Source organism: Atheta coriaria, unplaced genomic scaffold, assembly GCF_025399875.1.
Source record: "Atheta coriaria isolate IRGN ID8LTWV9N9 unplaced genomic scaffold, Caltech_Dcor_3.1 hic_scaffold_9_pilon, whole genome shotgun sequence".
Lineage (NCBI taxonomy): Eukaryota > Metazoa > Arthropoda > Insecta > Coleoptera > Staphylinidae > Dalotia > Dalotia coriaria.
In genome coordinates, this window is record NW_027045451.1 from 3,726,201 (window position 1) to 3,752,332 (window position 26,132).

The 26,132-nt window shown below is 36.5% G+C and overlaps 1 protein-coding gene and 1 non-coding gene across 9 annotated transcripts in view; both read right to left on the bottom strand.

Annotated features, from left to right (window-relative positions):
- Positions 1–304: 304 nt before the first annotated feature.
- The window catches only part of LOC135798739 (high affinity cAMP-specific and IBMX-insensitive 3',5'-cyclic phosphodiesterase 8-like), a 30,031-nt gene continuing 4,203 nt past the window's right edge, over positions 305–26,132 (bottom strand). For 4 of the 8 annotated variants that reach the window (XM_065311676.1, XM_065311677.1, XM_065311673.1 and 1 more), the window contains 13 exons: positions 18,355–18,443; positions 6,900–6,956; positions 6,651–6,838; positions 3,779–3,838; positions 3,492–3,549; positions 3,151–3,318; positions 2,867–3,087; positions 2,639–2,813; positions 2,409–2,585; positions 1,772–2,104; positions 1,474–1,690; positions 962–1,405; positions 305–906 (listed from right to left, as the gene is read on the bottom strand). In XM_065311676.1, coding sequence (XP_065167748.1) covers positions 764–906; positions 962–1,405; positions 1,474–1,690; positions 1,772–2,104; positions 2,409–2,585; positions 2,639–2,813; positions 2,867–3,087; positions 3,151–3,318; positions 3,492–3,549; positions 3,779–3,838; positions 6,651–6,838; positions 6,900–6,956; positions 18,355–18,443 — 2,330 coding nt within the window. In that variant the 3' untranslated portion in view covers positions 305–763. Of the gene's footprint in view, positions 907–961; positions 1,406–1,473; positions 1,691–1,771; positions 2,105–2,408; positions 2,586–2,638; positions 2,814–2,866; positions 3,088–3,150; positions 3,319–3,491; positions 3,550–3,778; positions 3,839–6,650; positions 6,839–6,899; positions 6,957–7,025; positions 7,478–8,149; positions 8,663–18,354; positions 18,444–18,540; positions 18,560–26,132 lie in introns of those variants that run through there. The other 4 variants (XM_065311678.1, XM_065311672.1, XM_065311671.1 and 1 more) reach the window with 4 other exon arrangements.
- LOC135799925 (U1 spliceosomal RNA) lies at positions 15,937–16,099 on the bottom strand. The gene has a single exon (XR_010550090.1). It is a non-coding gene; the product is annotated as a U1 spliceosomal RNA (small nuclear RNA).

Sequence of the window (26,132 nt, forward strand, 5' to 3'; positions counted from 1 at the left end):
AGACCTTAAAAATTCAAATTTTTAATTTTCATCATAAAAAGTCTTCTTTGTGAGAAATCTTTTATTTCAGCAATTGCAGTTTTTGTAATAATTGGAATTTTTAAATTCTGATTTGGGATTCTGAAAGATAATTTAATTCTAAATCAGAAACTATCAACACAATTTTCTGTTAAGGCCCTATTAGCCATTAAAAACTGTTTTTTTAAATTAAAATTGCAATTAGGGCCTAAACGATCAAAGTTAGTTAGAAACGGTTGGATATATATTAGGTGTAGAATCAATTTTAATTAAAACAATAAGCAAATTGTCACATGAAAATGCATTTATTAACAATTAAAATAGCATAATTTACCATTTACATACATAATTATTCATTATCATAAAGTTTGTAGTGTTTCCGTGCGTTCTTCTAAATCCTTTTAAGTAACCAATTAATCAACGCTCTGATTTGATCATAAATTAGAAATGAAACTCTACTCACATCATATTTTGTTACACACTGTGATTATGACATAAATTGGCTTGCGCACCACACATACGCCGTAAACTCGCATAAAAGTGTACATTTGTAGTAAAAGAATATATGCAATCGTTTCACGATTGGAAAGTGGGGTTTCTGGGAGAGTAGAAGAAAATGTCAGTCAGCATAGATTTGCGTTATACACAGATGATTCGTAATTGATTAGTACATCGTATTTACACAATTAGATTAAAATGATAAATGATTGAGTGTTTGATTGACAAACAGCAGTTCGAAAAATCGTTAGTAAGTTAGCCGGTGGGTCCATGTCGTCTCTTGCATTTTTGAAATGTCGCTGAGTGTCGAGCATCCCTGGTCGTCCATCTCCTTCCAAGCAAGATAGTTCTTACGCATATTGGTCACCAACTCCGGCATATCAATAAATGCTAAAAATACAAATTTATATTAATTTCTCCAAAATATTAGGAGACATCAACTTACCATGCCAAGCATCCATCATATTGTTAATGATAAAGTCCATAAACCCAATTTGAGCTTTGGGTACCGAGCAGGTTCCCCTGTTGAACAAGGGCATCACAACCGGCAAGCTTTTCTCCTGCTCCTCCTCCGTCTGCTGGAAGTATTCCTCCGCGATGCGCTTCGACCATTCGATGCACAGTGGCAAGCTGCGGGTGGGGTTGGAAACGTCCGCACATTTGATCATGATACGTTTAATGAGAGTGATGTTTTCAGGTGCCGATAACACCTCAGGCAGTACTTCTTCCAGTTCTTCCGCAGTTTGTGTGCAGAATACGTTTACGAACTTGGCGAGATGTTCAAAATGCTTGGTCATCTCGGTAGCGAGAATCATGTCCACAATGTTGAATCGAACGAGATTATAAGTTTCGCGGTCCAGCCGCTTGAAAATATTACACTTGTCATCATCTGCAATTTACAAATAAACGTCATATAATAAAATGGTAGAATTATCATCGATATTGAGTGGGACTTACTCAAAGTCAACTTGAACGTGCACGCAGCATGATGCGACTCAAGCACAGTGATATCATTGTACAGAATTGCCAGAGGATTGGCCGAATTAGCGAGAAAAGCACTCGAGCGACCAGGATGATCGACATCGTGAGCAGCCGCCGCGATCAACGCAGTGGCTTGATCAATTGGATCCAACACCAGTCGCAGACGGTCTTTGGTCAAAAATACTGCTACGGCCTGCCGGGAATAAATAAAAAACATGCAAATTCATCATGCTGCTGTTGCAAGTTTAATCTGACGAATAAATGAATAAATCACCTGCAGGACATCGGCGGCGTGCGCTGAATTATGATAAGGGTTGGACGAGTGGTAATTGGCTTCAATTTTGAGCAGCCAATTATACATGGTACGTTCGTCGCATCCCAGCGTCTTATGTACGTCGTAGTGGGACATAATCTGCTCGCCAAGATTTACGAGCGGCCGGTGCTCTGTCAGCGACTCAAGCTTGAACACGTTGAAGTCCCAATCGAGGACGTTCTCCAGCAACTTATCCACCTTCGGCTTGATGCGAAGAGCTTTGTTCGTCGCTCGATAGATACTGGAATCGTTGCTGCTCCGCCGCGAATTCAATCCCATGCCGGATGCGTGCTGCTGCAACACAAATTTTACGAAAATTAATATTTGTTGATGTTGATATAATGTTTCAACTTTGAGTGTAGGTTGAGAAGTCGTCTACAATTACTTAGATCAAGCTTTACAACTTGAAACTTGGAACTTTAAAGCTAAAGTTTCATTTTGTTTGGAAACTATTGGAAAACTTTCAATATTTCTTAATTTTACGTGGACTCAACTATCGAACAAAATTTTATTTTAATTTTTATTATACGCTGTGCAGAATTATACTCAAAGAAAAGAAAAGAAGAAAAATTGCATTGTTAGAATTCTATGAACTTACAGACAAGAGCGCTTCGATCAAGTTGGACGCAACAGGTTCCTCGTGCAGCCCCTTTGCCTCCTCTTTGACGCTGGGCGAGTACAGCTCAGTGCACTTCAACATATCGACCACCTTTTCAAGCATTGCACCCGCCACCGGCGAGCTTTGTACTTGCACGTCATAAATTAAATTAATAATCTGAAATTCAATCATTAAAAATCAAACATTTTTATATTTATTGATATACCAACCTTAGTAATAGGTGCTTCAAGTGGTAACTTTGCAAGAGAAGTCCGCCTGCCATAGTCTGTGTTCTTAAAGTCCACGGACGACTTCCGCATTGAGTTTATACTCCCCCGGGATTGATTCATATACCCCTCGGCCGGCCCGAATGTGTCTATGATCAGCAAGATGTGTGTTGGTGTGCTGCGGCAAATAAAATCAATTTCAATAATTCCTAGAAGCCGAAAGGATCTTACCGTCCGGCGCACACGATAGGAAAAGCTTTGCAGGTCGTGTTCAGCGTGTCCATGGCTTTCCGCTTGAACGCGACTAGACCCTGCCACGTCTTGCCCTTCGTGACGGCGCCGATGAGCGTCTGGATTTGATTTGGATCACCAGCCAGCTGCGTCTGAATAGTTTTTCCCAGAGTCTCCTCCACACGATAACCGAATAACCGCTCCGACGCACCGTTCAAGTACTAAATGATATTCAATTCAATTAAATAAACGCAAATATGCATAAAAATAATAAATATTCATACCTGCAATCGGCCAATGTCGTCCATCACAATCACAGGATCGCGCGTGCCATTCATGGCTTTGTACATTATCTGATTGGTGCCGATCTGCATCGCATTTCGGCAGTCGCTCGTTTTCAGCTGCATCAACTCGTTATACCAAGATATTACGTTTATCGATTCAACTAGACACTAAAAAGACATCGCCAGACAGATAACAGAATGTTGTTTACAATTACGGAATTGTTTAGTCTCATTTATACTAATCAAATCGACATGTTACAGCTGCCGAGGGTGATTCAGTTTTAATGAGGCATGCAATCAAAACGTTGACGTAATTTAATAAGAAAATGTAATGTAATTACCCTATTGAAGCCTATCTCTAAGTGGGACATAATTAAGTTGTCATCCTTCTCGAACGCACTGCAAATACGCAAAAAAGAAACGCATTTTAATAATGTTGCTATGCAGTTTAGTAAAACATGCTGGAACTCAGGTGTTCAACATTTTGCAGAAATTTTAAAAGTGCAAAACTTCGGAACTTGCATTAGTAAAGAGCTTAATTTTGTTTAGATTGTTCCATTAATGCTTCGTTTGGGCATTGTGCGCGTTGGCGAACTTTGCATATGAGTAGACTATTAGTTTTTTGTACCTTTTTTTCACGACGGATGCGAGGACAATGTGTTGACTTCCTTTTGTGCTTCGAATCGATCTGGAAATTGAAAAGCACAGAATATGCGAATTAAAAATGGGAAATTAAATGCAAATCACAAATACGATTACACGAGCGCTGAGAGCAGAATTGTGAAATACCAGGAGGAAATGTTCAATAGAAAATGTCGGATGTTGTTCATAACTTGCAGATAACACTATTCAAAGAATTCCACGGCATACATATTTCTATAAACGTAAAACACGTTTTTAAAATCGAATTGTGTCTCGTTTTCAACTTCAGTAGTCACATTTTTATCTGTTTTTTTTTCTCGATAATCCGGTAAAATTCCACTTGAGATAACTGAATAACTGCCGCACAATGCTGAAATGACTATTTTAAAACGAAAAAATAAAAGATTATGCCTTAACAATAGGTCCATCATCAATGAAACACACGAACAAAAGAAACTGGTTAAATGATGAATTTATCTGTTATATTTCTGCAATTGTGTGAGACTTGTCGCGAATCTATTTATGGAATTCATTTTAAATTTAATATGAAAACGATGCGATAAATTCTGAAAGCAAACTGTTGCAACTGACCCCATCGAAGGTACATAAATTCATAGATTTCTTTCATGTTTGTTGCATACATCACTCACGTGTAAATCCTTTCGAGCTGGCTTCTATTTACGCCCACGCATCAAAACAGCTTTGCAACATCGAACCTTTTCAATGCCCGATGTTCAAACGCTGACTGAAGCATCCCTTACTTTGTTTGCTATCCTTTTGAAATAATTTATACCCTCAAAGTGAACATCGAAATATTTCCGAAAATATCAACATGATCAATGGAATACGTTTGCAACTAATATTCATAACTAGATAAATTTATAATAGCGTATTTACGTGTATGCCCACCCACATGTAAGCTAATGATTCAATTAAAAGATGCATCAGCTGCGTCATTCTCTTCTCAAGCGATATAACTATTAACAATGTATGAGTATGCGTTTACTGCCGGAGTACGAGTATAGTGAATATTCCAGTCAAGTTAGCAACACGCTCACACGCCAACTTGTTGATAGTTGACAAGCAGGTAAACACCGGGTGGGGAATTAAAGTTCTTCGCCTGAAAATTTCATCAGGGGCAGTAAGATAAATAATTTAAGGCGAAACCAACTTTGCTCGTGGGCACGCAGCAAGCCAACCACGAAGGTAGCTAAATTAAATTCAAAACTGCTGCGCAACACGGTGTAGCAAACTGCCACGAATTTTATAAAGGATAAATTGAATTTCGGGGCAGTGCTGTTGTTGTTGTTGTGTCATGATTAAAGCAATTTTAAAGTAGATAAGAAATTAACGCATTCAATATTTAAATTTGTGTAATTTTCGTTGTAGTTATTTGTGCATTTACAAGCACAATAGGATAATACGTTTGGGTAATGCGCGGAATTCGTAATTCGCGTGTGGTGTGAAAATAATCCGAGCGTGAGAGGAACAACAAACACCGCCACGAAGACAGCAAACAAAGCAACAAGGGATGGAATTCAAAAGCGCATAATTTAAATAGCAGGCGTTGTTGAATTTGCCAAAAACAAAAAGGCAACATCATCTCAACATGCTTCCTTTCAAACTTTTCGCGTACAATAAAGAGGGAATTTGTTTTTTGTGAGCATGTACACCTGCATATCACCTGCAGAATCATCCCTTCGTTCCCAACATGTGTAAAAAGTTTGTATAACTTTAGACATGGACCTGTTTTGTTTATTTACAGATAAAAAAATATGGGAATAAAAAATTCATCACCAGTTCCTGCAGCTAAACACAACTTTTTATCTATATTTAATAATATACTAGATAGTGAAGTAAAAAAAATTAAGTACGTGTATTGAATAAGCCACGGAATTAGTTTTTGAACCCGGAAATAGAAAAATCGCAATTTCTCACTGCGTGAAACACCATTATTCTCCATGCATAATGCATGCAGCAAACAAAACATGCACGAACGCACGCATAAAAAGGACACAAACAGGGTGGATTTTTCCAAGCATAAAATATGAATAGTCTACAGATAAGACGGAATATAGTTACAAGAGAAAAGGTATGAAACTCTACGCTGGTGGCACAAGGAAACTAACGACTTTGTTGGATTTGCTCGGATTTTCTTCCGCTTGCATTATTTTTTCATCAATCTTCTCATCATTTTTAATTAGAATCATGACAAATTATAATTTAAAACATAAATTTGCATAAACCAACAACTAGTGCTAAATTAAAAGAGGATTGCGTAATTTTCCCTTCGTTATTATTTTCATTAGCCTGAGTACTCAATATTATTCCGAGAATTTTCTTGCTACCGTCTTTAATGGAATAAATACACTGGCAGTTTTCACAAAATAATTGTATTCCTTCCCCGAGATGAGATTGTATTCAAGACACTCACTATCCTTTTATGTGAAACGCAAATGTGTATTGTAAACAAAACCTTTTCAGATTTTATACTTCAATCTCCCTTTTATACCCGGTATTATTTTTACTATTTTTGAATTCAATGATCAGAATTTAACAAATTGACTAGGTTTCAAGAGGAATTTATATTCGCTGGGTTCTAGTTTAGCAATTCAAGTTTATGAGCAGATATCTATTTAGGTTGCGGGCTAATGATGTGGAAAAACATCGATTTTTGTTGCCCGTCGAAACTGATAGCCTGAAGGCAGCCGTAAATAATAGCAAACATCCACATCCACCTGGAAATGTTTTCGGTTGTTCTCTATGGATCTATTGATTCAGCAGTATTCAGGTGCCGCCGCATATTGTGTATATTGGGACCCGCCAATGAAAGCACAATAAAATTGTTTGTCACAAACCTGCAGAGCGTGTCGAAATCCAGCGCTTTCGACCGACTGTCGATGATAATGAGATCCTGGTGAACGGTTTGGAATTCCTCTAAAGCCTTATCGTGCGTGCAGCAGTTTTTCACATCGAAGCCCAATTTCTCGGCGGCGCGTTTCAGCGCGTCAGCCGTGCCCTCCATGCTCGGAAATACCATTAATAACTGCAAACGAAAATATTATTCCTGTTGGCGTGGATAACTCGACGCTCGTCGCTTAGCTTACCTTAAGGGTGTGCGTTGGTGGAATGATGAAGCCGTACTTCTCCTCCGGCGGACATTTCTACAAAGAAAACAAAACCAGAATAAGAACAAACAAATGCGCTCGGACAGATAGCCTTGAGTTCAGTACAGGAGGCGTCACAAAATTCGGGCATTGTCGAGCAGCCCTCGGGGGAAGACAAACTTTCACTCCTGTCGTAACAACACACTTGGGTGAATTGTGAGTATTGGTTCGCGCAGAACAAACGATAACTTGGTCAGTGGTCTGTTTACTATCCGTAGATGAGTCTCCGAGGTGACCGGGACATTTAACTAGCTTGGGTTCAATTTGGGGCAGTTGGTTTTGATGCACGCACGTCGAACGGTCGACACGATTCACAGCATTATTGCGCCTCTTCACCAGTCGAACGCGGCGATTATCCATGATCGTCCATTCGACGATCGCGCGCAGCCACCAGAGGAACGCGGACAAGGGTAGTTCGGTCTGATGGGTCAAGTAGCTAAGAGTGGTTGCGTACGAGGTCACCTTCATAATTCATTAATAAAATTGTGTTCATATTTTTAATGAAATCAAAGTCAGGGCTACAAAGAAAAGAGGTTAGTGGTAGCAGAATGCGTAATTAAAACTGTTTTACAATGTGGTTATAACAATGGATTGCGCTGAGAACACTTTAATTAATTGACTTTGTAGAGTTTTTGATGAGTACCACACGCGTTTGCGCGCAAAATATAATCTTGTTGCGAAGATAACCAAAGTGCATTCTAAAGTCATTTTTGACTTTTATTTCATGACATGTGAGATGTGACATTTCACAACTGAAAAGTTTTTAAAATATTTAGGAAACTTTTAATATTTTAAGCGATATTCCATTTTCTCGTCTGTTTGTAGGAAATATTATGTGCTAATGACATAAGCGTGCCGTAACACGTAACGGAAACATTGTAATCGCGATTTAAAATGATTTCCACTAGTCCTTCACCTTGGATTACATTATCAACTATAAACTATTGTACCGAGAAGATTAAATACGAAATAATCCGTTAAAATATTATTTTTCTTTAGAAATACTATAAGAAGCTCAATAAAAACATCGTAATCAACTTAAATTGGTTATCTATCATTCGTCGCGGCTGTTAACAACTTTATTATCATTTGATATCGGCGATAATTCGTCACCTCAATGACGCTATCAGGCGCGGTGTCCTACTGTGTCATAAACAACCAACTTGATGAGCGTTGTTTTGTTTTCCTACCGAATCTGTCCGAGAGAGCGATCTGTGCAAATAGTAGTACACTCCAGGCGTGATCTTCGGCGTGTGTCGTCTGTATTGTGACAACACCACCTCGCCGTTGAGACTCCGGCGACTGTATCTCGGTTCGGCGAGTTTCTGCATCGCCGCACTGACCACCACGTCGCTCACGCGCGCACTTGGTTTCGGATTGTTTTCAGTAATTTCACGGTAACGGACCATGTCCGCCACGCCATAACCACTTGGTCGTTTCTGTTTGTAGACACCCACGTCATCCTCACCACTCGCGGCGCCTCCACCCTCGTCATCCCGCTGGGCAAAACCCAAACATCGCATAATAGCGTCCTTCATTTTTACAGCCACAGTTAATTACTCACAATCACTTAAATTGGCTTTTTTGCGCGCATGTTGGCGGAGATTGTTTGAATTTAAAGCCACTCGCCGCACGACATTCGATAATTTTGACGAAGCACGTAGCGAGACGCAAATTGTGCGAAGCGCGGCCGGTTCGCGGATGAAAATCGCGCACGATTATCTCGACGCGAGCGCGCATCGTCCTACCACTGTCAGTTCGGTGGTTTATCGCTAATCCCGACGGCTCGCCTGCCTGCGCTATGTTAATAGATTGTAAATTATCGCCGGAGCTGACGCGGCGCGCGTTCGTAAATATCGCGAACGCATCATTGATTGATTTAAGACAAAACCCAGCTTGTGCTATAGTCTAAACAACACCGCCTATTAATAACCAAAATATATTCTCATTCAGCATATTACAACGTTCATAACTTAAAAAGATATATTTGTATCATTGGCAAAGGTCAAATCATACTTTAACGAAGCTTTAAATGCCAACATTGTATTTCTATTATTTCAGAATCAATTCCCCGGAATATTTCCACATTTTCTGCGTTAACGATGTATGTATTATAAATCCAGCTTAAAGCTCTGACGCATAACTCCAGAGAAGAAACCCTGGATGTCCGCGTATACAAAAATCACACTCTCGCATATAGAAGAAACATGTGGGAAGTAACAAGTCGAAAGTATACAACTTCTTTGCGACTCTTATTGGATCCTGCGGGAGCGACCGTCGCTGCCACCATCATTTTCACCACAGCGCGCTTCACGTCCTAGAATGGCGTTTGTATGGCCGAGTGCACTTGAATTATTTATACGTCGTTTATCGAACGTGCTCTTCGCGCAGCGAGAACATGAAGGCCGCTAACAGCATCGCGACCGTAAAATATTGTAATAAAAATTGGAGTGAAGGGATGAAATATGGTCGTTCGCGACGCTTTGAGAAATTGCTCCGAGTGAAATTATGACAAATGCAAAGAATAAAAATGAAAGAAAATGCATTTTAGACTCTTTCACAATGGATTAACTGAACAATAAATTTCGACCGGATGTAAAATTGTTTTTTTAAGGTTAATAAACAGGTGTAGCGTGTTACTTTCAGTTTTCATCAAATTTTGCATCATTCTTTAGTGCCTTGGCACTGATTTTCAAGGAAATATCGCTTTTTCGTTACTAATATTTATCGAAAACGTGTGTAAATATTTTGCGCGCGCCACGTCCGATACACACGTTTGTAATGTTTGTGTAAACATTTATAGTATGTAATAACGTGCGGCATCACGCTCACGGCCCACAATTCAAAAGCGTCGACGTAACAACTCGTATATATCTAGTCCCTGCAGTAATATGCACTATAACATGCCATAACACTTTCAATAAGCAATAATTTTATCATTGAAAAAAACTACAGCTATTATTTATAAATAGAGAACTTTCTTATCAGTTATTACGTCGATAATACGTACGTTTTCAAAATAGTTAAGGTGTGTATAATAATAATTGTAATTAGATTGCGGCGGTATTCTAGTACCCACTTATTAATACATATATGAGTGTGAGGTGTGGCGAAGAATTTCCATTAATGACGTCATTGGAGAGCGCACGTGTAATTTCATGTCATCAATGCGCGGCTGCCTTTGTGGAAACTTGCTAAGTGGCAATTGTTGTATGAGGTGCAGAAGCTGGGGAACGCTGGCGAGCAAGCACGATAACAATAAAGCTTCATTGAAATTTATTAAACATTTGCTCGCCATTATTATAATTTATTTTGGTCGTCTATTTTGGTAACAGTAAAAAACATTAATTTTATTATTAATAAATTTTAAAGAATTTTTTAAGAAAAAAAAATTTAACTAAATGTTAGAAATGAATTTCATGCTTTGTGCAATTAATTTACATCATAGTTGTCATTTCGAATGTTACATGAACTTTAATATAAACTATTTGTTAATTAATAGTAATTTTACACGACCAAAGCACTCACACGTCCGGTCTCATTAGACCCAATTTCATCTCTAATTAGGAACCTTGGATCTTTGCTCAATTTCAAATTTAGTGTCATATAATCAATTTCATATACAGTCGGTTCAAAACCACAAATTTGATTTTATTTACTTTTTTATGCCAGTTTTATATATCTCTTTTCCCTCGGATTTATAATAATGTTATCTCATTCGTCTCCCGTAGAATTTACCTCCCGACTTGTCACTCCTCACTCATTCCTGACAAGTTGCCAGGAGGGCTATGCCACCAGGGGTTACGCGCCCTTCAAGCCGCCAATCCGCGCATGCCCCAATTAAATATGGAAGCGGATTCATAATTTACACACTCGGTATTTATTATTCATCGAAATCGAGTTTGCCTCATGGTCTGCACACACCCACGTTCACTAAGCTAGCTGGTAATAGCTATAACTATATCGAAACGTTCACAATTAAATTATAATTGGCGTGTTCGTGTGCTCTCGCGTATTTTCTATCGCGCTGTGAGACAGACAGCCGAACGGCAAATGTGCGTTAATTAACCGGTGGGCGCGCACCGCTTTATCGCGATCTTATCGTAAATATTAATGTGATCGAGCAAACGAGTTTAATAATGCGCCTATAGACATAACTCAGAAGCGTGCGTCGGTTAATAGTTGCATATTAAAAGTTTAATAAATTATTTCAACGCGTTGAGACACAAAATTTGCTAAAAATAAATTCATAGAAAAATATAGTTGAGATAGAGATAATTTTATGAATAAACATGAAATCTATGCCGACACTTGTTGACACATTTTCTGACCGTAGTGTGTTCATTCATAAATTATTACCGCGATTAAATAACTTGATTTTCGAACAATTTTAATTGATAAGTCAATTCCATTCAGATGTGTTATCGGTGAATACACCGATTTAACATTCCAGCGTAGCGCTATTTTCGAATTAAGTAGCTAAATTTACGTTTTACATTTATTTTTGACCGAGTTTTCAGAAAAAGAGTCGGCCTAATAAAAACCAACGACTTGCGGTGGTAATACCGGTCAATATTTACTGGGAACGTTGAGTGAAATATGTTTTTGTTGAATTTGTGTTTATTCCACGGACTACTCGCATTATAACATGAATTTAGTTCGAAACTTCGAAACATTTAAATACACGATTTTTCGTAACAAAAAATATTTACTAACGAAAATCAGTTTATTTTTAGTCTAATTATATTCATTCAAATGCAATTCATATTCGAAATTAACCCGTAGGTGTCGGCGTAAATTCCGTTCAGTCTTCAGTGTTTGTTGGAGAACTCTTCAGACTGATTGTGATATTGAGATCGAGCGCCTCTTGACGGTGTTGATTATACTATATTGTGTGCGCGAATCTCGCGAAACGTGATTGAATTAGTTAGTTTAAATTCAATACGAAATCGAATTTGTGTTAATGAACATCCACAATTGCCGAGATGGCGCGCGTGCCTTCATTGTCCGCTCATTTCTTTTAATGTCGAACGCAGAGGCGCATAATCACAGAAAATTGAATATTTGTTTAAATTCATCGTTGAATTCGATTAATGGCCACAAAGCTGTCAAACACACACGTAATTTATAAAAATTTGAATAATTTAACTATACTTTTGTAATCTGCACGTTCATTTAATTAGAATATTTTTGTTCGGCGTGTTTAGTATGCGCGGTTGTGCGTTCATTAGGGTGTTGGGCATTCGGCGGCGTTTTGTGTTGGCATTACCGTCCATTATTTTAGCCCCGCAGGCTTTTAAAACGTCGTAATCGTTTTGTACGAAACCATTATGTTGTAACCTAATTTTTATTTATACGCAGAAAGGGCTTGAAGCAATGCGTACGTTCTTGTTAATTTCTTTTCATTTTTATATTTATTGCTATATTTCTTTTGTGTTTATCGAATTGCTTCAATTTATATCTTTACTATCGGAAAGCATTTGGGCCGCAATTTCTTGACCCCGACTTAATCCGTATTTTCCAAATGCGGACCTTTCCAGGAACTAGGTACTAATCTTCTAGTCAGTCTCTCGCCCTCATAAAACAATTAAATCTCAACCAATCCTGTCCATGCAAACCATGTCACATGATCAATTTTCTTTCCTTAAGTACCGCAACTTTAAAATTTTGAAAACAGTTCTCAGAGAAGATTCTCACAACTCGTCACCCTGACCGAAGTGAATTTGTTTGTTAAATTATTTGTGCTTGTGTTTCTTGCGACCCCAAAGACATGAGCATGTGCAATGACCGCGAGAACGATTTAAGCACGATGGGCGCAATGGCGGCGAACATGCACCACCGAATCTCGTTCAACATGGAAGAGCAAGAAGATGCTAAAACATCAACGTCACCACGCAAACATGTGAACTTGTTTAGAGATTTAGTCGAAATGTACGAAGCACTCAAAGAGGTTCAGAAGGATATTCGGCCTGAAGAGATGGATAACATTTCTTACACGACCTTACAAGAAGAATTGGCTATGGCGGATTATACTGATGAAGACACTGATGAAGATACGGATGAAGATAACAGTTCTTACATGACCTTACAAGAAGAATTATCTATGGCTGGTTACACTGGTGCGGATAGTGATGAAGATACGGATGAAGATAATAGTTCTTACATGACCTTACAAGAAGAATTATCTATGGCTGGTTATACTGGTGCGGATAGTGATGAAGATATGGATGAAGATAATAGTTCTTACATGTCCTTACAAGAAGAATTATCTATGGCTGGTTATACTGGTGCGGCTAGTGATGAAGATACTGATGAAAATACTGATGAAGATAACAGTTCGTACATGTCCTTACAAGAAGAATTATCTATGGCTGGTTATACTGGTGCGGCTAGTGATAAAGATACTGATGAAAATACGGATGAAGATAACAGTTCGTACATGTCCTTACAAGAAGAATTATCTATGGCTGGTTATACTGGTGCGGCTAGTGATAAAGATACTGATGAAAATACGGATGAAGATAACAGTTCGTACATGTCCTTACAAGAAGAATTATCTATGGCTGGTTATACTGGTGCGGCTAGTGATAAAGATACTGATGAAAATACGGATGAAGATAACAGTTCGTACATGTCCTTACAAGAAGAATTATCTATGGCTGGTTATACTGGTGCGGCTAGTGATAAAGATACTGATGAAAATACGGATGAAGATAACAGTTCGTACATGTCCTTACAAGAAGAATTATCTATGGCTGGTTACACTGGTGCGGCTAGTGATGAAGATACTGATGAAAATACGGATGAAGGTAACAGTTCTTACATGACCTTACAAGAAGAATTATCTTTGGCGGGTTATACTGATGAAGACACTGATGAAGATACGGATGAACATAACAGTTCTTACATGACCTTACCAGAAGAATTATCTTTGGCGGATTATACTGGTGAGGATACTGATGAAGATACTGATGAGGAGAGTGGACATGGTGACAGCTTACGTACTGATCAAAAGGGTCAAGGGTCGAGGTCAAGGAACTGCTGCCCAAATATTTAAGTTGATTAGATTATAAAATTGATTAGATTATATAGCAAAAAAAAGAGAATAAAAAATCATTTGTAGCTTTAATTTACACTTTTTACTTTTTACCTTCTTAGTTCCCACAATAATAATTTTTTATTAAAACCAACAAAGATATAAATACATAAGTACTCTCTGTCCACATGATGCTTTTTGCAGTGCTTGTTATCCCATCGTTATACAAACCATTGTAATAATCAGTGAAGAGCTTTGAATGGATCACGCTCGTGCTTATTTAGTACAAAGCGTCCCGGTCAGGACGATAAAGCCCATGAAGGACGTTTTAAGCCCTGTGTGGGCTGACAGCGCTGTGATAATTATTGTCCAAATTAAAATATGAATCAAACATGCTGTTTGTTCAAATACGAATTCAAAAAATAAACTAAATTCTTTTGATTTATAAAATAAAATAGTTCGGAACAAAATTCATTAGGCTTTGTTTTTTGCCAACTAATCCTTCTATTATATTCGCGCCGGGATTAATTTTAACTATGTACCTGCCGGATGTAATACCTTTTTAATCAAAAGGGGTATGTTAAATGCCAGCCAAAGTTCACGTTGCATCACAATCGCGAAAATTCGCGGAATTCCAAATTAAATCAGCCTCACTCGGAAAATCATATTTGCCCGCTTGCATTTTCACTACATCAATCACAGCGCTTCTTTCGAAACGTCACTCAAAGGCTCGAACACCGCGCAAGACTTGCCAATAAAAGTTTCTGCATATTTTTCCCTGCCTCGTACGAGAGTTGCCGCTTTGTTTCATTTTTGATGGAAAAATGTCTACATAATGTACACTGTTTGTTTGATTTTCCTTTCCATGCAAATTTTCTTCGTGGATGACTTTTGAACATTCATCTTGTTAGTCATAAAAGATATAAATTACATTCTTTATGGCTGAATTTATTTTATTCTAAATAATAAATTAAAAAATAGTTTTTTTTTTCAATAAATTTTGTATTTCAACGCAGATGAAAATGTGTTTCACTTCAAATTCTCCAATGATTTTGACATTTCAATTTCGGCCGAGTTCACTTTCACGAATAAATTTCGCATCTCAATCTTCGTTTCATATTATTACATTTCCACCATTCGGCAGCTGTGTTTTCCCCTTGTTTTCACAGGTTTTCTTATTCAATTTTCATTTTTATTCGCATGTTCCATGAATTTACACGCTGCCGTTGCAGAAAAAAAAGTAGCAAGCTTCAATCTGTTTACCCGATTGCCTCTCTCTATGATTGAAATGATTCCGTTTATTGACATGATTGAAGTGCTACGTAAATATATCACTGCGCTGTGAGCTGTGAGTTAGATTTCCAACTTCTATTCGTAAAAGTCTCATCGTCGTCCTTCCGAAGCTTCTATACAATTTCAAGGTCTTGAATTTGCAGTGTCACGCGTTGCCAGCATTTCAATTTTGCAATAATGAGAAAAGTACATAGGTGGAGAGAACTTCGGGTTGATATCTATTTCGCAGTTGTGGTGTAAGACGTGAAGTTATTGAAAATGATTTCTGTCTGTCGATACAGAGCTTTTTCATTGAATTTCTTTTGTGTAGAACTAGTCTAAGGAATTGTAAAAAAAAGAAAAATATTTCCAGCTGGTGCGTTTCTTTAGTAGAAAAATAGAAACCTTTGACTTCAATAAAAATACATAAATATCTTTATCAGAAATATGGGTGTTAAACATTTCTGATGAAAATTAATCCCAAACTCGATCGTAATTAGTTGGATTTTCGAAACTAAGTTTTATACGCCAGTCAAAACAAATGAGCTTAAAGAACGAAGTTCCGGCAGCGCTGAAACAATGTAATTACGTTCTAATTTGAATAAAGTTTTGACAGTTTCTCAGAATGGTTTTAAGGGAAGAAAAATAATTGTATTTCGATTATATAAGACCGGGACAGCGCGTACGCAGTCCCGACTACCAAAAATTGCGCGCCCGAGTTATCCACATTAGGGATAATCGCAAGGGTCAGCCCCACCGTAGTGCAATGGAAGGGCCTCACCTTGGAGGAACCGCCTTGTTGATCACGGTAACCTCTACGCCAGGTAAGTATGCCTTGGAGAGGTAACACTGTAGCATATAACTTGTTTTCTTAAAGTATTTGCTTAAGAATTACCTGGGGCGCTATCTATACTTGCAATTTATAAGTATTTATAAATTTCTTTTATAAACATTTTTATTTATAAAGTAACTAATTTTTATTTGTGAATTTATCCCTGTATTTTTTAGTAAATATTTTATTAATTTCTATTTTTTTGTTCAATCAAATTTGCAATTTTATCTTTAAGAATTGAGAAATGCTAAAAATGCAAATTAACGCCATCTAGGATTAAATTATTAAACTATAACTATAATTGAATCTCTATATCAACTTTATTCCCTTATTTAACACCCTTTAAGTTGTAATTTTCAATATTTTAATAGTTATTCTGCTATTCCAGATAAATACAAATCCAAAAAATCATAAATCATCAAAATCTATCCAGCAGTTCTTGAGTTAAAAATGTTGTAACTAACGAGACTTCCTTATAATTAAATTAAATTAAATTCATATGAAACCAATCAGGAAACTTGGTACAAATACGAAGAAATTAGACTCCCGCTACGAAATTTAACACTAATTAGAAAGTTTCTTATCATTCTCATTGTGAATCGCATCAAAATCAAATGAAACAAAACGCGCTTCCACCGTAATGTTTGCACTCCTGCCGTTTGTGACATACACACACATACACGTCGCAGCGATTTGGGGGACATTGTAGTACATCGTTTTAATGCATCGAATAAATGCGCCGCCTGCGCCTCACGACTAGCAATCATGCGCGACATAATAGCGCAGAATTTAAACGTTGTGTCTAATAACAACAACCGCGTTTCATATTGCGACGCCTGCATTCGCAATGGATTATGGTATGTTGCGCTTCATTGCGTTTCTGATTAAATTCGCCATCGCTTAATGTTCGCGAGCGTACACACGGCGCGCGTATAAATTTTAATACATCGATAACGCGGGTCTAAATTATCCCAACTTAACGTTTATTGGAAACTGGCTGCATTAATGGGAAATTATTAATGAAGCGAAATAGTTTCCTATTACAACGTGTAAGTTAAATATTTTTAATTGACTTCCGGTTAGTGAGTAAATAAATTGAATTTTTTATGTGTTTTTATGCGTTATTTGTGTATAATTATCGAATTTTTAATGTTTGAAGAGTGATGAATTGTCCTTTGTAAAGTTTCATTCACATGGCTATTCTAAAGGTCAATCTAACCATCCCTCAGGGCTTAGTCCACATCCGCCCACTGTAAATTTAGTTCGGTTTGTTTTCCTACGCTACCAATTTGTGTACATAACCTCTACAAAAATAGCACCACATGGATATTGATTAAAATTACTAAAAAAAATCACTAAAAGTATTAAAAATATTAAAAATGTCACTGGTTTTCTCTAAGGATTTTTCAGTTTGACACTTTTTCTACAGCAAAAAGAAAAAAAAATGAATGAAACCGAAAGTTTAGCAACTTGTTGCGATTCGCCCGGCGCTGTTTTTGGTATATTGGATACCTGAACCATCCAGAGAGTGCTTCTACTGATTGCACACGAAGGAGCCAGCTTTCTTCATTTTATTTCGTTTCGTTTGTTGCGTTTATTGCGCGCCGCGCGTTTTTTTTTTTTTTACTTTGTCGTCGTTTGTCGTTAGCTGTGCGGGTGTACAAACTCCGTAATGAAAGCTTTTTCGCTCGGAATTAAAAGATAGGTCTTAATTACGAAGAGTGCAAAAAAACTCTTTCAGAAGTTTGCTTCGAATGTAAAGTAAAATCTATGCACTCAAAGTTTGATTATAATATACATGCAACCGGGAAACAGCGGTGAATTTATCGTGAGCACAGCATAAATCGAGGCAGGTGGATATACGCAAATAAATGAATTTATAAGTGTAACTTGTAGCGCTTTCAGTGCGCGTAGAATTGTTCCTGTTTGCTGTTTTTACGTTTTAAACATTTCGATCCGCCGCGTGCATGAGCTTGCGCTCCAGAATTTATGAGCGTAGCAAAAATACGCGATGGGAAAATAAACTTCTCCACGGTATTTCCACCCGTGGCGGAACAGAAAACGTGGAAGTTCAAATTTGCGTAAAGTAAATACAAACTATTCGTTGGACACACGCCGTAAAGTAACATAAAGTGATAAACAAAATTAAGTTGATAATTTACGTTATGTCGGCTAGACTGTGAAATGTTGCAATCCACTTCGATAAAATAACTTAACGCAACTATATATTCACTGCGCATGCGTAAATTACTTACATAGATATCAACGTGTTCCTCTTCGGGTGTCGTCGCCAACGAAATCTTGCGGTTCGTGGCGTTGTTTGCCGCCATCGCATTATTCGCATCTGCAACAATAACACAACACAATTTGTAACAATACACTTTGATAGAGTAGCAATTACATGCTCATTGAAAAGCACGCGAGTAAATTATTTTATTTACACTATTCTGGCATCGCATGTGCGCGCGGTCGCGTTATTAACGCAACAAACTACGCGGAACGATTCGATTTAATTGGTGGAATGGCGCAACGAAATTAATATTCGCGCAGCGCATCTCGGACGATTTCCAGTTACCCGCGCACATTGTGTTTGCATGCGCAAATTTCCACGTTAATAATCGCTGGAGTGGTTCGTCCGGCGTAGATGTAAACAAGAACATAAAACAAGTCGCTCCTCGAGCAATATGGATCTTATGATTTTAATTACTGTTCGGATCATCGCTACTATTATTAATATTTTCAATATTTGCGCATTGTATCAAGCATTCGTTGGAATACACAACGATTTTAATATATTTTCCAAGATATTTATATTCAACGTCTTTAGGAGACAATTATTATAGGTTATATAATTTTTTTCCGTTTGAATGCACGCAAAGTACGCGAAACACGCGAATGACGTCAAAGAAATAAATTGACAGTGTGTTATTATTTATAAGTATCAAGTTGCAAGGGAATAATTTACAAATATAGCAAATTTAAAGTCGAGAATTACAAGAAATAAGTTCATTCGTGATTTTTATGCAAATACGTGCAGCTAGCGCTATCTGGATTCAAATTATACAACTATAATTATAGTAAAATCTCCATATCAACTTTCATCCCGTATTTTCCACCATTTAAATGATATTTTGAATTCCGCACTACACCAAATTTCCAGTTGAGCTAATTTGAAGATGTCCTGAAAATTTCAACAAAATCTGTCCACTAATTTCGAAGTTTATGAATAACACACATACAATTTAATTTAAACTCTTAAAATACGCGTAAAATATTAAAAATCAACCAAATTTTAAGTTACATATTACAAAATGTCATTCCTTCCTAATTAAATTGTGAATTCTGGCTGAATGTTTGCAATTTGATATCACCTGTAATATCCAGACCACAATTACCACACTACACGTGGAATATAGATACTCCAGCATCCTGAATCGCTTCAAACAGTCACACACAGTTCAATGAATACGTCGGCACAGCGGCCGATTGATTAGAGCTGGCCTCTTGTGTTTGACGCCCAAAACGTGACTGATAATTAGTTTTGATTTAACGCGAATTCTAATTAATGGCCATCCTTCGGCATGTGTAGGATCATCCCTACAGCGACAGGCACTTGTAACTTGACAATATGAATTGAATTCCCAAGCGGAGAGACGATAGAACAAACTAAATCTCTATTTTTATTTTATTATATTTTAACTTTGCTATGTAAAAATAAAAGTATGTTTAGTTTTGAAATGTCGTAAAAGTCTTATTGGTGTAATTTATGACTTGTTTTCTTCAAGTTGAATTAAATTAATTAATATTACATTTTTATAGACTCTTATATCAAATTTATATATTATACTAGAAGAATAAATCAATATTGCACTGCCATTCCAATTATATTAATCTTTTTCAACCCAGTTGGATGAATTGAATGATTGAATGCTATTTTTGAAATTATTTTATGTGCGATTTCATGAATAAAAAATGCTTTCCCAATTCGGAGGCAATAAAATTTAATACAATATTCGACTATTTAAATAACGACTAAACAAAGCAAAGATCTTGATCCGAGCTGCGTTGATATTTCACATCTGATGCCGAAAGAAAGTGACAAGCCAAAGAAACGCCGCATTTCGACGAAATATAAAACGACATTTACGATAACTAACTTTTACGACTTTTTTATAGCCTTATGAAACCGAAATTTTAATTTTAAAGTGAAAATCTACACCGATCGCACAAAGCCGGTGTATTTTTGCTGCCGAAACGAATGCGTGCACAACGCATATCGCCGCCAATTGGTAATTAAAACATATTCAAATGCAAACATTCGAAAACTTCTCTCGTGAAAATCCGAGAGAATTAAAAAATAATAAAACGGATTGTGAAACGTGAATCGTTTTAAATAACGTTATAATCATACGCTATTTTTCTACCTCCCACGTAGTGTTTTGAAAAATGATTGAATTCAAAACTAAATGAAATTGATTCATCGAATAGCATATGACACTCGGCTTTTACACTTTATAATTGCGCAATTAGAAACTGGGCGAGTGTTCATTATTCGGCAAAATCAAAACGTGGTCGAAACCAATCAGTCGCCACTTAATGCACCACTTACATGTCTCTTGATTGCGCTCAAAGCGCGGTCAAAACATTTACGAACAAAGATGTTGCGCAAACGACACATAACCCGCAGCATTTTTCGACTTCCACGCAATTTAAACTAGAAAGAAACAATCACAATAACTCAATTTAGTAATGTCACTTTTCTATATTAAATATTTTTAAATTATCATCCAAAAATATTTTTCGCCCACTTTTAAACAATATTTAACTGCCCTAGAGCTACAAAACATTTTATTGCTTCTTTGCGAGAAAATATGATTCTAAGTAGGTGGGCGAAAGATATTAAACAATTTGTTACACGTTTTTCAAATGCAAGACGCGAGACTAATAATAATTACACACCGGGAATGAATAATACGAAAATTATAATTTCAAGAGTTTGATTTATGAACACTCACAATGAATATCTACGTTTGGATGAAAGCAATAAATCGATCTCAGCTTATTCGGCACTCGAAGGTAGTAAACCCGAGTGATGGTTGAAACATTTAAAAGGCAAACCGACAAGCGATTTATTTGAGTGTGTGGTTTCAACACCTTCGTAATTAATAAACGACCGCATGCCAATTGAATCATTTTTATAGCGACATTAAACAACACGTCATGCAGTCGATGTATACTCGTAGATACGAAGAAAGCATTCGGCGTTCGGTGTTGTGATTCCTCTACTCATGTACGAGTTACATGTGACATGTTTATGCTAATGCATGTCAGCGGGAGTGCTAATCAATAAACTTGTTGTTCTTATGTAATGAATAAATTAAATTTTGGACGTGTGCTCACTACTCACTTCTCAGGAATGATAAAATTGACGAATTTATTAAAAATAGAAATAATCTACAAATGTGGTTTTAATAAAAGTTCAATTATATTTGTGAAGAAAAAAAATGTTAAAGTGAAGAGATACGGCTTGCGGTTGTTTGTAATCCTTCATAGGTAAACAGGAAGCCACGCGATGAGCGGCCAGGGAACAAAATCCCATAAAACCGCTTTATTTAACCGCCCCAGCATTTTAATGCACGTTTGCGGCACGTAATCTACACGCTAGTGTTAATAATTAATAGAATACATGAGTTGAAACCATTAGCAACTGGAAAGCCTAACATGTAAAACAAAATGTTTGTATTTTTCAATTTCAACAATAACAAATTCTTTCATATTTTATTTAGTAATCCAGAAATATCTTTGATAATTACGAGCTAATTCCATCTGCAGCTTTTCTTATAACCCTTGTAATTACATCAGTCTGAAGTCAAATTACAATTTAATTTCCTTTTTACTTTTACTACACTTTTTGCAACCCTGCTCGTATTTGGGATCTAATAAAATTAGTCGTTAATTAATTATATTAAGTTTGTCGCTGCGACTTGCATAAAACATTTTACAACTTCAAAAAACTGCTACGCGTATTTTATGTACAAGTAAAATGTTGTAGTTTATTTGCTAAAATGCAATTTTCATCAATCAACAAGTGCATATAATACCGAAACACAGTGTCAATAATGTGTTGACATTTGAGTATTCATTAATGCGTAATTTATTATTAATTTAACATCAATTTCGAACTGATGCATTTCGCGCGACGTGATGATAAATTGCATGTTAATTTGACGACTATTATCGACAGTTATCGTCATTCTCATTATTGGTTATTATAAAAGATGATTAAACACTGCATTCAGTTTAATTGGCAATTTACACGAATATTCAACTAAATTTATTGACTTTACATAAATACTGTTTTCCAGCTCTTTAATAACACGATAACAATAATAAATCTTCTTATTTTCATCCGTTTGTGAATTAATGTTTTGTGAAAAGTAAGTGCAAGCAATAAAATCGATCAATTAGCAGGCGGCCATTTGATTAATGCGTTTGATTTTAAAGTCCATTAAATCATTAAAAGAGTTACGCAAATTTCAAATCCATTTTGATTTAATTGAAGGCATAAAACGTGTTTCACGACTAAGTTAATGAAAGGAAAAACTCGTTTATTCGTTGTATTCTGTTCGCGCTTGTTAAAAATGCAGATTAAGGCATTATCAATATTTAATTTAAAAGTAACTTATGAATATATTATTATTCTGCAAAAGATTCAAAGCGTTGTTGGATTAGGCCGAAGTCAGCCAGACTACGTAATGTTACAAAGAGGAAAACAAAGGAATATTAAAAGAGGCGGTCTGCGTGATTAAAAATTCTTCCTATTCACAATTTTGTCAGCTAGAATATTATGCATTTTTATATCAAAGTTGTGGGATGAGTAGGCAACTCACTATATTTTTATGCACTTTTTACGCTTGTATTGTAATAATTTTTGCTTAAAAACGAATGTTTTCAACGTATTTCTTTGTATTTCATGCTCGAGTGCTCTTTCTACTTCAAAAAATCTAAAAGTGTTAAAATTAAAACGTTTTTGAAACTCATTGTATTTCTGTATTTCAAACGAAATGTCAAGAATAACGCTCATCATCACCTTGCGCCTTGTTTTGGTCTCTTCAGCAGTGCAGCTTTTGAAATTTTAATGCTGCTTGATGGAAAAAGCACGCAGAAGCAGCAAAAAAACACATTTCGCCCGGCAAGCTTCATCCGGCAACGAGTTATAAAGACATAAAATATAAAAGCGTGAGTGGCCAAAAAATACAGCGACCCGGAGAATGACGAAATTGGAGCAACAACGCAATGAAAAGAGAAATTAAACGAGGAAAAATCAATTACGCTCGCCAAGACTGTTCTACGCTTATCTTATCTTATCTCGCCTTGTCCGTTTCGTGTCGGTGTGGTTGTCGCTGCATTGGAGTTTCACCCTGTTTTGTGTCTCGCGACGCAAATAAAAGAAAGACGTTTCTTATGTTGCAACCCGGCGAAGAGAAAGAAGAGTGGAAGAAAAAGCCGGACTTTATTATCGCGCAACACATGGCCGCAAATTGAGAGTCGATATCCGCTTCGGTCGCTTCTGCCATTAATGCATTAACGAATTAAATTTCGCTCGTTATTGCCGCGCTGCATTTGGACGCGTTTTTATTGGTGATACAAAATGTTTACGGAAATTGCAGATCGGTAATAATATTACCAATAAACAAATGTAGTTCATCAATAAAAAATGCAATAAAATACACCCACACATCCTGTATTTATACTCATTTTGATTAAAAATACAGAAAAATTCAATTTTTGCGTAAAACGCTTGAAATAATTAAGATTTTTTAAAAATTCAACTAAAAAATATTAGATTGTGAACTAAAAATGTAAATTTTGAAGTTTTACGGATTGCATACCCAGAATATTTTCATCTATCGTAATTCAAGCATTTTTATTGATTCTATGCCACATTTTTCATTCAAATAAAATGTAACATTCAGTATATGTAAGTCGCTGTCATGATAATTGCATTCGTTTCGCGGCGGCACTCGCAATTTGCAATTTCGTCGAATAATTCACTCAATTAACCTCGCACGGTAGCCTCACTTTATTCCAGCCGATGCGGCGTCGCTCGCAAATTACAACTGCGATGTTTGTGCAAAACAAAAAGACACACAGCGGCTAATTAAGCATATAGAAAGTAAATTAGTGCATTATCACTATAATTATCCAGCTAATAACACTGACTCAATTATTTTTACATAATAATTTATATTACTTATCAGTTTAAGACATTTAGAAGCATTACTGTTTCGATTTTTATTTGCAGGCCTCCTTACAATCGACAAATCGAAATAAAAAAAATTGCTACTTTACGCTACGTCGACGGGCTTTTCGGGCTTCAGAATTGCGTAACGATTCCAAGGATGCAGCGCAATTACGATGTGATTACATTCGTTATGAAGATTATGACGATGATGAGAAACGCGAACAAATTAAATTTTTTATCTGCGCTGGTATTTTTTACCCGCATTTCATTTTATAAGAAAAAATATCTGATTTAAAAGTACACCAATGAAATGGTGCTAAAAACATCGAAAATTTATCTAGTTAAAAACCGCAACTTAATGTTTATTCATCTAAAATTATCCGCGACAATTTGCGTGCATAATCTGCCAAGTACGGCGCTAAAAACTAAAATTAAGATTCATCGATTTATCCACTGCAAAATTTTTGCATGCTTTGTAGCGCAAAGATTAATTATGTGCTCGGAATGACCCCGGGGTCGAGGAGCAAGTGTATAGCATGTCACAGGTTTGAACCAGCGCGATCCAGCCGATCAATCTTGCAACTCAATCTCATCTTCGGAATCAGTTGCGGCGGCCGCGCGATGGGCGATGGTGGTTATTGAGCGGACGGCAAGTGCGACAAGTGCGTTCCGAGCGGCTGGTGCGGCCGGCCTAGAGAGTCGGTTAGTGGCACTCGGACAAGTTGACGTAAATGGGAAAATTACAACTTTGATTCGTGTTTGCTTTTCGCGATTGCGCAACGCTTCAACAAGCGAGCAGCGAGCAACGATCGCTTGAAAAGTAAAAATTCCTACTCGTATCATCAACATCAACATGTGAAGCGGTTTTTTTTATAAATAAAAGTTTATTTTAAATTTAATTTTTAATGTAATCATTAAATTCCTTTTTTGCATTTTATAGTTTTATCATGTTGTGATACATTTTTAAGGTCTGCAACAACACGATAAAAATTTTTGGTAATATTAAAACTCAAATTTTAATAAAACAAATTATTCGATCATAAATTGCTATTAGAAACATGATAAAACATCAAAGAGACTCTATAAAATGTATATTTTCATCAAACAACTTTTCCTGATTGATTAATCACTTAAAAACCAATGAAAATACCATAAAATATGTTAAAACACGTTTTTCTTCAAAAGTAATGAAGCAATTTAGTAAATTTTAAATATTTTGTAAATATAATTATAATTCTTCTTAATTTTTAAGTAAATTTAACAAAAATCTAATTTTACAAGAAATTTTATTTAAAATTTACTAAAAATTGCTTTCAATCCAATTTTGAAACAAAATCTTTAAACAATTCACATTCAACATTGAATAACTTTAAATTTTTAAATTGATTTAGCAATAATTTAATGATTCCATGCTTTTTAATGGCGCACAAATAAGAAAAACTATTTCGGTCAGCCAGGGCCGTAAACTGCGGAACGTGCCCCGAGCACAGTCGTTTCACCACGTTTTCCAGCCGACCGTAAAAGTTTACGCGCCGACCATTGACGCAAGTGCGGTTGATTATTAAGTTACTATGACAACATAAACTAAACATTCACCAGGCACCGACAATTATAGTTTCACCTTCCACTCACGTCGCTGCCACCGCTGCGACCGGGGCACGTTTTCCAGGAAATATTACGACCGTATAAAGAGAGGAAAGTGATAGAAAACTAAATTGAAATTGAATCAACGAATATTAGTAAGCTGCAGTAACACAATGGAGTGGCATTCATAATTGTGCTGCCATA